We start from the raw sequence: 16,216 nt of genomic DNA, 5'->3' as shown, positions 1-16,216 counted from the left end.
AGTGAACACGCTCCCGTTCTGACAAAGCTCATCAAGGCCGAGACTCTCGCGTAACTCCTGTCCTGAAATACCCTCTGTCGGGAAAAGGGAGCCGTGGCTCGGCTGCTGGGCCGAAGCTACTCCCTCCCGAACGGCAGAAGGTCCCGCTTCTAAGGCCTGAGCTCCAGGCAGCGGGGCCGGGACAGCACCTCTCGGGCCCCCAGCAGGTTTCCCACAACCGAGCCGGCACCTGACAAGGTGACACGCACAGACAGGCATCGCCTGGCAGACAGGCTGCCCGTGTCTGTGTGTCCAGCACAAGTTCCGGGGAGCCCAGGGCGCAGCTCCAGTGCCAAACCGCTCCCGCGCTGTGCCCCGGGACTCCTGGGACAGGCGTCCCCGCCCCGTCCGCGTCTGCCAACCAGCCAGCCCGCCCTGCACATTCCCGCACATTCCTGAGTGCGTGCCTGTTTGAGGGAGGGCAGCGGGTGACAGCCACATGCTTCTGTCATCACACAAGGTGGCTCAGTCCAGTGAATGCGCACTGCAGCCACATGCTCCCGGGATCCCAGGGGTCCTCATCTAAACAGAACAGCCTTTTCGGATTTCAGCTACACCCTAGAAACATCCCTCCGCGCTTCCTATCCGCTCCGTGCCTGCCAGGGAGCAGCAGTCCTGGGAATGTTTAGTTCAAAAGCATCTGAGAAATGGGTGGCTGGCGGCCAACGATAAGGTCATCTTGACCCGGGAACACATGTCAGAAGAATGTGGAACATTCCACAAACACTGTGTGTGGGGTTTGGCACTCTGCGGATCAATGCTGAAGATGCCATCTAATTAGCAAGAGAAGATTATCACGTTCGTCCTGAATTCCTAAAAAAAGGCAGAGGAGGGGACCAGACAAGGATGATAATGTCCAGGGAGAGCTGCTGCCAACAGGAAGCTCAACAGGGACTGTGCTGTCCCACAGCCCGGAAGGGCCGCGAAGGCTGGTGTATCGGGACCTCGTGGGGGATGTGCAGCTTCTCGGGCCTCCAAGCGTCCGTCAGCACGTGGCGCCTTGAGAGGAAGGAATTTGTGCCACAGGATCCAAGCTGCTTCTAAGTCTTTGGAGTATTTTCTTAGAAAAGGATAGTAATCTCTAACAGGACGATCTTTTAAAGATATTCTCTGTAAATGTCTTTCCAACCGAATCACAAGCTTCAAGAGAGCAGCAGGAGTTAGCAAGCCATGGTGGGTTACTAGGTGTCACGTAGCCCACGGACATCAGCCTGTCAGCAGAAGTGGCCTGCCAGGGTGCTGTAACCACAGGGACACGAGCAGGGGACCCAGCAGGCAGCTCACCTTGTGTCCTGCAGGCAGGGGGAGAGCGCGATCATGATGGAGCAGTCCTTCGCAGTCATGGCCACCCGGTACTGCTGGACCTACGGCGGGATGGGGAGGTCAGCACCAGGACCGTAGCCCCACCACACGCACCCAGCACCCAGCAGCTGGCACGGTCCAGAAATCAGCTACAGGTCCAGGGGTAAGTGAGGAAGCCCCAGGCCAGCCCGCCCCGCCCGCCCTGCCCTCTCACTGCAGGCAGCACGCGGACCCCGACTCCAAACACCAGGATGCAGGCTTGTCTTCAGCAAGGCAGCCAGTCTGCCAGTGCCGAGCCAGCTCTGTTCCACACACGCCCAGCGCGGCCTGCTCGGGTCACACCACCAGCACGAATGATGCTGCGGGTGGAGGGCTGCCAGGCTCGGTGTGAACTCCCTTCATCCCCAGAGTGACCCACAACCGGCCTGCTCAGCAAGACCTGTGACAGCAAGGCTGGGTTCAAACCCAGGCACTGTGGCTCTCAACACTGGGCTGGACCACGTGCTCGCACCAGCCTACAACCATGTCTGCCAGGGCCGCTGGCGCAAACCACACAGCATGCTCTGGGGACCCAACTCGTGAGGCCGTGTGTGCCCACCTACATGGCAGACACACAGGTTCTGGAAAGCATCACCTCAGCGTAGTCTGGGGCATTTACCACCCCCCGCCTTTGATGTCTCACATTATTATCTGAGTTTTTTAGACTGAATAGCTCTCACTTTTACAAAAATAATCACAAAAAAGGAAATGGGCCTTATAGGCTGTCACTGGCCTCAACGCCATGTGCTGACTGATCACCTTCCCTGCACCCCTCCCGTCCGAGTCCCACCCCGCGAAAACGTCCAGTTCCCACCTTCCCTGCGCACAACCATGCAGGGCACCTCGGGCCGGATGGTGGCTTTTTGGGGGCCTACAAAACCTCTTCTATACTTGGTTCATTTGGCTACGAAATCAGGTTATTTCACAAAACACACAAAAAATTCAGTCCAAACGAATTAAAGAGATAAACATTTTTAAAAAGTATAAAGTAAGACAAGCCAGAAAAGACTAACAGATCCAAATTCCCAAAGAGGAAGTATCTGTAGAACACTGTCCTAATACCAACGTGGAAGATCGAGATCGGCAGCAATCACAGACGATCAGCACCAAGGCGGCAAGGGCTAGAGCCACTCGGAGGCGGGAGCCACAGGCTGGCAGCCTTCCGGGACCCGCAGCCCTGCTTCCAAGAGATCGCTCACAAAAACGGGTCAGAGGACCCTCACTTGCTAGGGTTTCCCTGGCCCCCAGCAGAAACAAACCCAAGATCCTCTCTGGAAGAAGACATTATCCTAAGCCTTGCGTTATTTCTAAAATAATTATAAAATGTAGTGATTGACACACAAGTTAAAATATCCAGGATTAATAGAACATGACCTGCGTGAACACCTGCAAGAAACCCCAGGCCCAGGCCGGCAGAGGCACACACGGACGCAGCCACTGGAGGTACCAGACAGACCTGCTGCTCTGTCTAGAGGATGAACGACAAAATCAAGAACTTGAGAGGAAAGCTAGAAGATATAAAAATGAACCATATGTAAATTCTAGAACCGAAAAAATACAAAAACCAATTATTAAGAATGCAAGAGATAGTTTTAACAGATTAGAAAAAACTCAAGAGACTTGCTAAAACGGAAGACAGGTCCAAGTAAAAAATTTCCAGAATGAGGCATGAAAAGTAAGACAGCTGGAAAATACCAAGGAAACGGGCAGAAATCAAATCTGAAGATGTTAAGGCCAAATATATTCCAAAACTGAGGAAAGACATCAAGCCACAGACTGAAGAACGACTCCAAAAAAACACAATCAGTTATACACATCACCAAACACTTAAGAATGAGTCACCAGCAGACCAACACAAAGGAAACGTTAAAGGTTACCTTCAGACAACAAGATCATTCTAGATACAAGCTCCAGGACGCAGGGCAGGATGAAGAGCAACCCGAGAGAAGCAACCGTGGGTCAAAGAACACTGAGCCTATGTAATAACATCTCCTTGAGTTTAAAACAACAGAATACACAGCGACAGGATTTAAGTCAAGATGAGAGTAAAACATACTCTAAGAATTTTGCACCGTCCAAAAAAAGAGTGAAGGTACTAGACATTAGACTTTTGTAAGTGAACTGCTTGCTGCAAAGGTTAGGATAACTACTAAGAGAAAAACAAAAGACTCTGTAAATTCCAACAGAGTGAGGAAATGGAATGATTAAAAAAATTACCCAAAAGATTCTAAAAGAGGAGAAGACAAGAAACCTACCAAAACAGGTGGTAAAGGATTACACCCAAGTATACGTTCAAAAAACATCAGAAAGGATAGAAAACCAAACCATAAATGCAAAGACAAAGACTAAAAACAAAAGAACAGAAAAGATATGCAGTGCGACTACTAACCAAAAGAACCTACAGACGTTACACTAGTATCACACAAAGGAAACTTAAGGTAATACCAGACATAAACACAGTAAAAATTTGATTTACCAGGAAAGTAACAATTTTAAGGCACCTGACAATATAGCCTCAAAACAAATAACAAACGGAAAATTCCACAATTATTATGTAAAGCTTCAAAACATCCTTCTTTTGAAAGAAGCAGGCAGTAAACTAAGGTGATAGAAGACCTGAACACAATTAACCTGACCTAATGGGAAGATATAAAACATTGCACCCAACAATTTAAGAAGACACCTTTTTTTAAAGTATGCACAGAAGCATTTTTCAAATAAATTGATCTATAAAAGCAAATCATAATACATTTCAAAGGATCAAAAGCCAATCTTAACAAATTTCCAAAGGACCATATGGACTGTGTTCTCTTACCATAATGCAATGTTGCTAGTAATCAATACAAAAAAGATAATGAGAATCTCCATGTGTTTGGTAATTAATTCCTTCTAAATACTTACATGGGTCAAAGGAGAAATCTTAATAGTAATGAGAGCATATATTTTAAATGAATGGTGTTGAAAATATAGCTTGTGGAATGAAGCTAAAAAAAATGTTCACCAAAAAAATAGCGTTAAATACACATTTTAGAAAAAAGTCTAAAACTTAATTAGATAAGCACATCAGAAGTTATAAGAAGAACAAATTATCCAAAGAAGAAAGAAAAACAGAAATTACTAAATGCAGAAATTACTAAAATAGGAAAGAATCACACAGTATACTATAGGATCCTACGTTAATTTTTATAAAACTTAACAAAAATGATAAACTCTTTGTGGTATGGATTAAGAAAGAAAACAGCAGACATCAGGAATAAAAGAGCATTTTCAGATCTTATAGAACATTAAAAGATAAGAGAATATAATCAAAAAACTATATGCAAAAATTTTGAAAATTTTAGATGAGACAAATTTCTAGAAAGATATGCTACTAAAATTGACAAAAGAAGAAGAAAATCTGAAACTGAGATCCCAATTTAAGATTTTTCTTCAAAGACAATGATCGGCCCAGATGGTTTTACCTGTGGTTCTACAAAACATTTAAGGAAAAAATAATACAATTCTTACTTCACCTCTTCCAGAGAACCAGAAAATGAGCAAACATTCTTCAAATGTTTTATGAGGCAGGCATACCCTTGATACCAAGACCTAACAAAGACATTACAAAAAACTCACATCACTCTTAAACATATATGCAGAAGAAACCCTAAACAAAATACTAGCAAACCAAATATATAAAAGTAATAAATTACTGTAAAAATGGTACAGTTAACCACATTAACAGAAAATAGACAAGTCCTATGATCATCTAATAGAAATAGAAAAAGCATTGATAAAATTCAACAATCTGCTGCTGAGCAAAACTTTTAACAAATTAGGAATAGAATGGAACATCCTTAATTTTTAACTTATTTATTTAAAAAATAAATAAACCCCCCCCCCAAAACCTACAACACACAACGTACTTAGTGGTAAAGTGGTTTCTCAGAGAATGGGAACAAGACTGGAATTCCCATTGTCACAAACAAACTATATGCAGTTAAGCATAACAAAATAAGTAAAAGGCCTAAGGATCAGAAAGCAAAAAATCAAATTTGTAGACAGTATGATTCCATACGATGAAAATCCAAAAGCTGTAAGTGAATAGTCAGAATCAGTGAGTTTAGGGCACCTGCGTGGCTCCGTCGGTTAAGAGGCTGACTTTGGCTCAGGTCCTGCATCAGGCTCCCCACTCAGTGGCGAGTACACTTCCTCTCCCGCTGCGCCCCGCCAATGCTTTCTCTCTCAAATAAATAAAAATCTTTTAAGAAAACAGAATCACTGAGTTTAGCAAGGTTGACACATATAAAGTCAAATAGAAAAATCAATTGCAGGGACACCTGGGTGGCTCAGTCAGTTAAGTGTCTGCCTTTGGCTCAAGTCATGATCCCGGGGTTCTGGGGTTGAGTCCCACATTGGTCTCCTTGCTCAGCAAGGAGCCTGCTTCTCCCAGGCTGCCCCTTCCCTGCTTGTGCTCTCACACTCTGTCTCTGACAAATAAATAAAATCTTAAAAAAAAAAAAAAAATCGATTGCATTCCTATATGTCCACAACAAACATTTTAAAATGAAATTTTTTAAAGATTTATTTTAGAGACAGACAGTGAGAGAAACACATGCACAAATGGGGGGAGGGGCAACGGAGAGAGACAGGAACACAGAGACTCCCCGCTGAGCAGGGAGCCCGATGCGGGGCTCGATCCCAGGACCCTGAGAACGTGACCTGAGCCCAAACCAAGAGTCAAACACTTAACCAACTGAGCCACCCAGGTGCCGCTAAAATGAAGTATTTTTAAAAAGATACCATTTATATCCCAAACCGCCAAATATGTGGGAATAAATCTAATAAATGTAAGACCTCTAAAGAAAACTCTAAAATGCTGTTAGTTTTTTTAAAGATTTTATTTATTTGAGAGAGAGAACACAAGCAGGGGGAAGGGGCAGAGAGAGAGGGAGAAGCAGACTCCCCAATGAGTAGGGAGCCCCATGCAGGACTCGATCCCAGGACCCTGAGATCATAACCTGAGCCAAAGGCAGACACTTAACCAACTGAGCCACCCAGGTGCCTCTGTTTTTAATAGTTTTCAAACAACACCTAAAATAACAGAAATGCCCCTGTTGAAAGACTCAGTACTGTATGGCTGTCAACTCCTATTGTCATTTTAGTGCCAAACCAATCAAAATCCCAACAGGTTTGTTATTCCTTTTCCTTGTAGAACTGAACAAGTTGATTCTAAGATTTAGGTACACAAGCAAAGGTCAAAAGGATCCAAGGAAAAAGACAACCTTGAAGAAGAAGGTAGAAGGATTTGCTCTACCGGGTATCAAGGCTTGTTCGGAGTCTCTAGTGATCAGGATAACTCCTGAGATTCTGGGACAATTCCGTATCAAAGGAAAAGAAAACCCCACCTCATGCCATACCCACCAAATATGACAGGCAAAACAATAAAGGTTTCTAAAATACCTGTAGGACCCTAAGATAGATAAAGACTTCCTAAAAAGGGAAAAGATGTAAATTAAACTATCTTAATTATGAACTTCCTTTCTTAAAAGGACTCCGCTGAGAGAGTAAAGCAGCAAGCTACGGAGTAGAAGACGACAGCAGCAGCGCGCACATGTGACAAGGGGCTTCTATCCAGAATACACAAAGAACTCCTTCCAATCAAGTAAAAAAAAAAAAAAAAAAAGACAATCCTACAACAACTTGGCAAGAAACTTTACACAAAAGAAAACACAGATGGGGCACCTGGGTGGCTCAGTGGTTAAAGCCTCTGCCTTCGGCTCAGGTCATGATCCCAGGGTCCCAGGATCGAGCCCGCATCGGGCTCTCTGCTCAGCGGGGAGCCTGCTTCCTCCTCTCTGCCTGCCTCTCAGCCTACTTGTGATCTGTCAAATAAATAAATAAAATCTTAAAAAAGAAAACACAGATGGCCTATAAACATATGAAAAGGTATTTAATCTCATCAGCATGAAAAGCCAACACTATAGTCACCAGAATGATTTAAAATCAAAAGACCCACAACCAAGTGGCCGAGAGGATGAGAAGCAATGGGAGCGACTCTAGCCAGTTGTAGGGAATGTCAGTAGGCAACTGTTTTGCAATGTCTCCTAAAGTTAACATGCTCCTATCTCTGGCCCAGAAATTCCACTCCTGGGAATATATCCAAGAGGAATGTGTGACATGTTCAGCAAGATATCTGCGTAAGAATGTTTACAGCAGCTTTGTTCGTAACAGCCCGAAACAGGGAACAACCCAAATGTCCATCAACAGTAAATGGATAAATTGTGGTACATCTGTTCAATGGATGCTGTAAAGCAATGCACGTATGGACACGCATGCAGTAATGTGACAATCTTATAAATAGTATAGCGTTTTTTCTTCTTAAAAAAACAACAGATTCTGGGGCGCCTGGGTGGCTCAGTGGGTTAAGCCTCTGCCTTCAGCTCAGGTCATGGTCTCAGGGTCCTGGGATCAAGTCCCGCGTCAGGCTCTCTGCTCAGCAGGGAGCCTTCTTCCCTCTCTCTCTGCCTGCCTCTCTGCCTACTTGTGATCTCTGTGTGCCAAATAATAAAACCTTAAAAAAACAAAACAAAACCGGATTCCATATATATAGTTCAAAACCAAAACAAGCCAAACTATAAGAATATAAACCAACACAACAGTTAATTTGGGGGAGAAAAGAAAGAGGACTAAGTGACAGGGAAACAACAGGGATTATGTCTGGCTGCCAGGGTTCTACATCCAGACCTAACTGATAATTCCACCAAGAGTTTTGCTTTGTGACAAAAGGGCTGTACATTTTTTCTGTGCACTTTTCTGTATGTGCTATATCTCACAATACAAATGGTTGAGAATAGGGGCGCCTGGGTGGCTCAGTCATTAAGCGTCTGCCTTCGGCTCAGGTCATAATCCCAGGATCCTGGATCGAGCCCCGCATCGGGCTCCCTGCTCAGCAGGAAGACTGCTTCTCCCTCTCCCACTCCTCCTGCTTGCGTTCCCTCTCTCACTGTGTCTCTTCAAATAAATGAAATTAAAAAACAAAAAACCAAATGGTTGAAATTAGAAGCTTAGAAAATTAAAATAAAATTCCAAATACTGATTAATATATAGTGTTTTGGGGGGCATGGGGGAAAGGGCCCTCAATTGTTGCAAGAAGGAACGTAAATTGGCAAAATCTTTTTGAAAGGACAAAACTAACAGAATCTATCAGTCAATTCAGCAATTTCACTTCCAGTAATCTACCTTCAGATATGCCTAGGTGCACTAGAATTGGAGTACAAAATTGTCAACATTATTTTTAACAGTAACAAATTAAAAACAACACCCAAATAAATAAATGACCCAAATAAATGCCCATACTAAAGAGAATGACACTTTCAGGGGGTATGGAGGACTTCCAAGGGCGCTACTACAAAACAACTAAATCCGTTAACACACCTTTCAGTGCGCTGTGGGGCTTGTAGGAGGTAAGAGAAACACTAACTCAATCCCCTCTTCTCAGCAGTCGCCCTAAAAGAGCCAAAACTAGGGCTCTGAGCAAGAAGCAAATGAGAAGGCTGAGCTGTTCTACAGGCAGCTATCAGTGGAGCACTGTTTCCAGGAATAAGCCACAGAGTACATGGATCCAAACTGAGATTTCTCCCTTAAGCCAAGAAACTTCTCTGGAGGAAGGCATCCCCCATTTAGGTCCCCAGGATTCCCACAGACTAAAGAGCAAACATATGAGCTCAAAATCAACTGTTAAAAACGTAAGCAGACAACACAGCATTGATGAATCACCCAAATTAACAAGGAATTTTTTTTACCTCTAAGGTGTTATTATGTACCTGATATCAGATAAAGAATATAAAATAACTTCACGAATTGTTTAAAGAATAAAAGATGACATTTAAAATTGGGCCAGCAACAAGGAACTATCAAAAGTACCAAGCAGATGTGGAAATGGACCAAAGAGAACTTTGAGAAATAAAAAAATATGACTACTGAAACAGAAAACTCAATGAACAAATAAATTAGCAGATTAGACACAGGTAAAGAAAGGATCTGTGAATTGAAGGGAGAAGTGAAGAAATACCCAGAATGTAGTACAACGAGATAAAAAATAGGGAAGTACAGTTATGACATATGGAAGATAAAGAGAGGTTTGACCTATATAATTAGAGTCTCAGAAGAAGAGAACAGGATAATGGAAAGAAAATATGTGAAGAAAAAATGGCTGAGAATTTTCCAGAACTAATGGAAGAGATAAATACACCAACAGAGGAAGCATGGCACATGTACATGAAACTGGATAAATAAATAGAAAGTACACACCTAATCACAATGCCCACTAACAACAGAGAAAGGAGCTCTTTAAAAAGCAGGCATGGAAAAACTCTCCTCCTGAGAAAGGGCACTTAGATTGAGAGAAGACCTCTCAGCAGCCACATCCAGTCCAATGTTACACTGAATGGTCTAATGCTAGGAGAGAAACACTGAACCCCTGATTTGTGCACAGAAAAGATTACCTTTCAATAGTGTGGGGAAATATAAACATATCCTGATAAATAGGATGTAGACTTTCACTTTCAGTTACTAATTCTAAAGAGTTTACTTGAAGAAGAGGAAAACTATAAACAATTGCAGGCCAATAAATTAGACAACTTAGATGAAATAGACAAACTCCTAAAAAGACACAAACTATCAAAACTGACTCAAGAAGAAACAGTATCATCAGACCTGTAGCAAATAAAGAAACTGAACTGGGCATCAAAACACTAACCACTACAAAGAAAAGGCACAGATGGCTTCACTATTGAAATGTATCAAATATTTTAAAAATAATATCAATCCTTCTCAAAATCCTCCAAGAAATATGAGGCTGTAACATTCGCATCCACTTGATAATGCCAGTATTACCTGATGCCAAAATCAGAAAAGACATCATAAAAAATGCAAAACTAGAGACCAGTATCTCTTTTGAATATGAACACAATAATCCTCAACAATATCACAGCAAACTGAATCTAGCAACATGTATGAAGGATCATATGCCATGACGAAGTACAATTTATACCAGGAATCTGAGGGTGGTTTTAACATCCAAAAACAAATGAATGTGATATTCCATATCTACAAAATAAAATTTAAAAAACCCCAAACACAATCATCTCAATTGCAGCAGAAAATATTTGATAAACTCCAACATCCCTTCTTGATAACAACACTCAACAAATTAGGAAAAGAAGCAACCTTCTTCAACCTGGTAAAGGGTATCTATGAAAAACCCAGAGCTTACATCATACATAATGATGAAAGACTGAACACTGTCCCAACAAGACCAGGAACAAATCAGGATTCTCTGTTCTTGCAACATCTATTCCACACTGTACTGAAAATTCTAGCGAGGGCAGCTATGCAAGAAAAAGAAAAGGCAACCGAATTGGAAAGGAAGAAAGCTATCTCTATTCACAGATGATCTTGTATAGGGAGAATTCTAAGAAATCTACTAAAAATCCATTAGAATAAAGGAATTCAGCAAGGTTGCAAGCTACAACATGAATATACAAAGACAAACTAATTTCTTTTTATTTTTAAGATTTTTATTTATTTATTTGACAGATAGAGATCACAAGTAGGCAGAGAGGCAGGCAGAGAGAGAGGAGGAAGCAGGCTCCCCGCCAAGCAGAGAGCCCGATGTGGGGCTCGATCCCAGGACCCTGGGATCACAACCTGAGCCGAAGGCAGAGGCTTAACCCACTGAGCCACCCAGGCGCCCCAAAAAAAACAAACTAATTTCTATACACTTGTAACAATAAACTGGAAAACAGAATTAAAAATACATTTAGAACATCAAAAACTATAAAGAAACTCAAACTCAACACACACAAAACAGATAATCACGTCAAAAAATGGGCAGAAGACACGAACAGACACTTCTCCAAAGAAGACATACAAATGGCTAACAGACACATGAAAAAATGTCAACATCACTAGCCATCAGGGAGATTCAAATCAAAACCGCGTTGAGATACCACCTTACACCAGTTAGAATGGCCAAAATTAACAAGACAGGAAACAACGTGTGTTGGAGAGGATGTGGAGAAAGGGGAACCCTCTTACACTGTTGGTGGGAATGCAAGTTGGTGCTGCCACTTTGGAAAACAGTGTGGAGATTCCTTAAGAAATTAAAAATAGAGCTTCCCTATGACCCTGCAACTGCACTACTGGGTATTTACCCCAAAGATACAGATGTAGTGAAAAGAAGGGCCATCTCTACCCCAATGTTCATAGCAGCAATGGCCACGGTCACCAAACTGTGGAAAGAACCAAGATGCCCTTCAACGGACAAGTGGATAAGGAAGATGTGGTCCATATACACTATGGAGTATGATGCCTCCATCAGAAAGGACGAATACCCAACTTTTGTATCAACATGGACGGGACTGGAAGAGATTATGCTGAATGAAATAAGTCAAGCCGAGAGAGTCAATTATCATATGGTTTCACTTATTTGTGGAGCATAAGAAATAACACGGAGGACATGGGGAGCTGGAGAGGAGAAGGGTGTTGGGGGAAATTGGAGGGGGAGACGAACTATGAGAGACTGTGGACTCTGAAAAACGATCTGAGGGTTCTGAAGGGGCGGGAGGTGGGAAGTTGGGTGAGCCTGGTGGTGGGTATTATGGAGGGCACGTATTGCATGGAGCACTGGGTGTGGTGCATAAACAATGAATTCTGGAACTCTGAGAAGAAATTTTTAAAAATTTAAAAATTTAAAAAAAAAATCATACCGCTTCCCTGAAAGATTATCATGGTAAGATGATTCACAACATACTATAAAAACTTTTTTCAATTAAAAAAAAAAAGACCATCAAAAACAATAAAACATTCAGGAATAAACTTAAGAGGTACACAATGCACACACTGAAAACTACAAATGACTGTTGAAAGAAAACTGAAGATCTAAATAAATCGGAAAGCATCCCATGTTAATAAATTGAAAGACTTACTGTTGCAAAGATGGCTATTCTAACTAAAGTGATCTATGGATTCAACACAATCCCTATCTCAAGCCCAGCTGGCTTCTTTGTAGAAATTGGCAAACTGATTCTAAGATTTATATGGAATCACAAGGGGCTCCAAATAGCAAAAACAATCTTGAAAAAGAATAGCAAAGTTAGAAAATTACACTTCCCAATTTCAAAACTTTTTTACTAAAAAGACAGGGTACTGGTGTAAGTATAAACATATACACCAAAGGAACACCACTGAGCATTCAGAAATAAGCCCATATGTCTACTGTCACCTGATCTGAACAGGGGTGCCAAGACCATTCAGTGGAGTTTAAAAAACAGTCTTTTCAACAAATGGTGCTGGGAAAACTGACGTCCACAGCAAAGAATGAAGCTGCAACCCTACCCTCAAATCAGATATAAAAATTAACTCAGAGTGGATCAAAGAACTAAGTGTAAGAGCCATAAAACTCTTAAAACAAGAAAATATTCTTGAGTTTGGATTTAGCAATGGATTCTTAGATATGACACCAAAAGCACAAATATAAGGAAAAAATGGATAAATTAAACCTCAGCAAAATAAAAACATTTTCAGGGGCGCCTGGGTGGCTCAGTTGGTTAAGCATCTGCCTTCAGCTCAGGTCATGATCCCAGGGTCCTGGGATCAAGCCCTGCGTCAGGCTCCCTGCTCCACAGAGAGCCTGCTTCTCCCTCTCCCTCTGCCTGCCGCTCTGCCTACCTGTGCTCTCTCTCTCTCTCTGTCAAACAAATTAATTAAATCTTTAAAAAAAATCAAAAACATTTTGCATCAAAGGGCATTTTCAGAAAGTAAAAAGACAACTAACAGAATTGAAGAAAACTACTTGCATACCGTATCTGATAAGGCCCCACTTCCCACAATATACAGAATTCTTACAACTCAGCAAGACAAATTGTATCATTTAAAGTGGGCACAGGGTCTGAGTAGACATTTCTCCAAAGGTATATAAACGGGCAACAAGCACACAAAAAAATGCTGTGTTTGTCTTCTGGGAAATGCAGATCACAACAAGATACCACTTTATACCCACCAGGATGACTAAAATCAAAATGATAAATAATGAGTGTCATTGAAAATACAGAGAAGGGGCACCTGGGTGGCTCAGTGGGTTAAAGCCTCTGTCTTCAGCTCAGGTCATGATCCCAGGGTCCTGGGATCGAGCCCCGCATCGGGCTCTCTGCTCGGTGGGGAGCCTGCTTCCCCCCCTCTCTCTGCCTGCCTCTCTGCCTACTTGTGATCTCTGTCAAATAAATAAGTAAAATCTTAAAAAAAAGAAAGAAAGAAAGAAAATACAGAGAAGATGGAACCCTCACACACTGCTGGTGGGAATGGAAAATGGGACAGCCGCTCTGGAACCATCTGGCAGATTCTGATAAAATTAAACGTAAGTTACCATTTGACCCAGCAGCTCCCCTCCTAGGTATCTGCTCGAGAAAAGTAAAAACATGTGCATGCAACTAGTACACATATATTTACAGCAGCATTATTCGTAATAGCCAAAATGTCCACCTTTAACAAAAGGACAAAATGTCACATATCTGTAGAATGGAGTAGTCTTCAGCTATAAAAGGAACGGAGTGTTCACACGTGATGCTACGATGCGGATGAACCCTGAGAACGTGCTACGTGAAGGAAGCCGGTCGCGTCAGACCAGGGACAGAATGAGGCCGATTACACACAGTGTCTGCAGGAGCCACATCCAGAGCCAGACAGGAGCTGAGGGCTGCTTCGGGCTTGAGGGTGGGGAGAAGAGGGATGACAGCGAGAGGGGGTGGGATTTCTTTGAGGTGATGAAAATGTTCTGAAATTGGTGAAAAATCACTGAGTTATACACTTTAAATAGGTAATTTGTATGGTCTGTAAGTTATATCTCAATAAACCCATTACAGAAAAAAGGAAACAGGAAAGATTGGAGATGCAAGAACACTGGGCAAAGCCACAGGTAAGCGATACTGTAAACTGCGACTTTAGAAAGAACAAGACAGGGGCGCCTGGGTGGCTCAGTGGGTTAAGCCTCTGCCTTCAGCTCAGGTCATGATCTCAGGGTCCTGGGATCGAGCCCCGCATTGGGCTCTCTGCTCAGCAGGGAGCCTGCTTCCCCCTCTCTCTCTGCCCGCCTCTCCGCCTACTTGTGATCTCCCCCTCTCTCTCTGTAAAATAAATAAATAAAATCTTAAAAAAAAAAAAAGAAAGAAAGAATGAGACAAGGCAGGATACCAGGCAACAGCTGCGTGAATGGTGTGGAGGTGGGAGAAATGACGTGAACAGACCCAGTTCCTTCTGCTGAGTGTCTGAGGCGGTGAAGTCACTGATTAACATGAGACTCAAATGTGGACAAGGAACCACTACAGGGACAGAAAGAGAACGTGCGACTTCCAAACCAACAGAGCGAACATGCTGGGGCGCCTGGGTGGCTGTCGGCTGAGCGTCTGCCTTTGGCTCAGGTGATCCCGGGGTCCTGGGATCGAGCCCCGCATCAGGCTCCCTGCTCAGTGGAGAGCCTGCTTGTCCTCTATTTCCGCTGCATCCCTCCTCCCAACCCACCCCTCTGCTCGTGCTCTCTCAAACAAGTCTTAAAAAAAAAACAAAACCCTGACAAGCAAAAGTAGGAAACCATAGGCCCGGGGCCAAATCCAGCTCAGCACCTGTTTTTGGAAATGCCGTTTCACTACAACGCAGGTGCACTCCTTTGGGTTTGTCCGCCGCGGGCCCGAACTCCACGGGCGCGCCGAGCAGGTGTAACAGGCCCGCTGGCCCTTTCCCAAACAAGCGTGTGGGCTCCGGCTGCGAATTCGACACAACAGAGAGCGAGGGTCTCTCGGGGCTGCGGCTTCCTGAGCGTCGGAACGAAAGCAGCAGCCCCTCCTCTCTCGGATGGTCAGCGGCACAAGGCTCGACAAGCTCTTGCGAGAATTGTCTGCAGCCTCAGAACGTTCTCCCGCTGCTCCACCACCGCCCTCGCGGCCGCCGGAGCCTGAGCCCCGACACGGGGAGGCGGAGCCGCACGCTCCCCACGGACCCCGGCCGCACCGCCGGCCGCCCGCACGGTGAGAGGGACGGAAGGTCTGCAAAGACGCCCGGCTGAGCACGGGAGTGGCTGCTCGCGCAGGAGCGCGGCTTCGCACGACAGGCTCGCTGTCCCACCTTCCGTGAGACTGTCTGAGGTATCGGCAGGTTCACGTGCAGGTGTCAGAGATAATGCAGAGATCCTGGGGACCCTTGACCGGGCCTCCCTCGGTGACATTTTGCAAAGAACTATACAGGGACCCGGACACACGCCACAACCTGATTCCAGTCTGTGTGTGTGCGCGTGCACGAGTGTGGTCACACGTGTCGGTCCGCACATCTGCCACAGCGAGGGAGAGAGCACGCCCGTGACCACAAGGGTGCCTTGTGCTGCCCTTTTGCGGCCACAGCCACCTTCCTTCCACCGCCTCCCCAAACCACGGCCGCCTTCAGCACGCTCATTTCAACAGCCCACAAACAGCCCTAGTGTGTGACTTTCTGGGCTGCCTTTGTCACTCCGCACAGCACCCTGGAGACTCAGCCCGGTCGTCTGTGGCTCAGCCCCGCCCCCGTGTGCAAGCCGCTGGGCCACCTGCTGGTGGACACTGGGTTGTGTCCGGCGCTCAGAGCGTGTGAGCTCGAGCATTCCCTTCTCTGTGACACCTGCCCAGGGGTGAGAGGCCGGCGTGTAGGAGACGTGCAGGCTTAGTTTTGTGAGAAGCTGCCACTGCTTCCCCAGTGGGTTCCTGGTTTCCAGCACGGGTGTGGGACCCATTTCTCCACACCCGCACCCAGCCCCGTCCCGGCAGCACCCCAG

The 16,216-nt window shown here is 44.4% G+C and overlaps 2 protein-coding genes across 2 annotated transcripts in view; one reads left to right on the top strand and one right to left on the bottom strand.

Annotated features, from left to right (window-relative positions):
• The window catches only part of CENPP (centromere protein P), a 242,805-nt gene extending 235,724 nt beyond the window's left edge, over nucleotides 1-7,081 (top strand). Inside the window, exon 9 of the mRNA XM_080819860.1 lies at nucleotides 6,912-7,081. The gene's annotated coding sequence lies outside the window, so the exon portion shown is untranslated. The remainder of the gene's footprint in view (nucleotides 1-6,911) is intronic.
• Nucleotides 1-16,216, bottom strand: part of IPPK (inositol-pentakisphosphate 2-kinase) — a 48,602-nt gene that overhangs the window by 1,924 nt on the left and 30,462 nt on the right. The window contains exon 12 of the mRNA XM_080819855.1: nucleotides 1,324-1,403. Coding sequence (XP_080675981.1) covers nucleotides 1,324-1,403 — 80 coding nt within the window. The remainder of the gene's footprint in view (nucleotides 1-1,323; nucleotides 1,404-16,216) is intronic.

This window comes from Martes martes, assembly GCF_963455335.1.
Source record: "Martes martes genome assembly, chromosome: 12".
Lineage (NCBI taxonomy): Eukaryota > Metazoa > Chordata > Mammalia > Carnivora > Mustelidae > Martes > Martes martes.
This window is presented reverse-complemented; position numbering and strand designations above follow the sequence as displayed.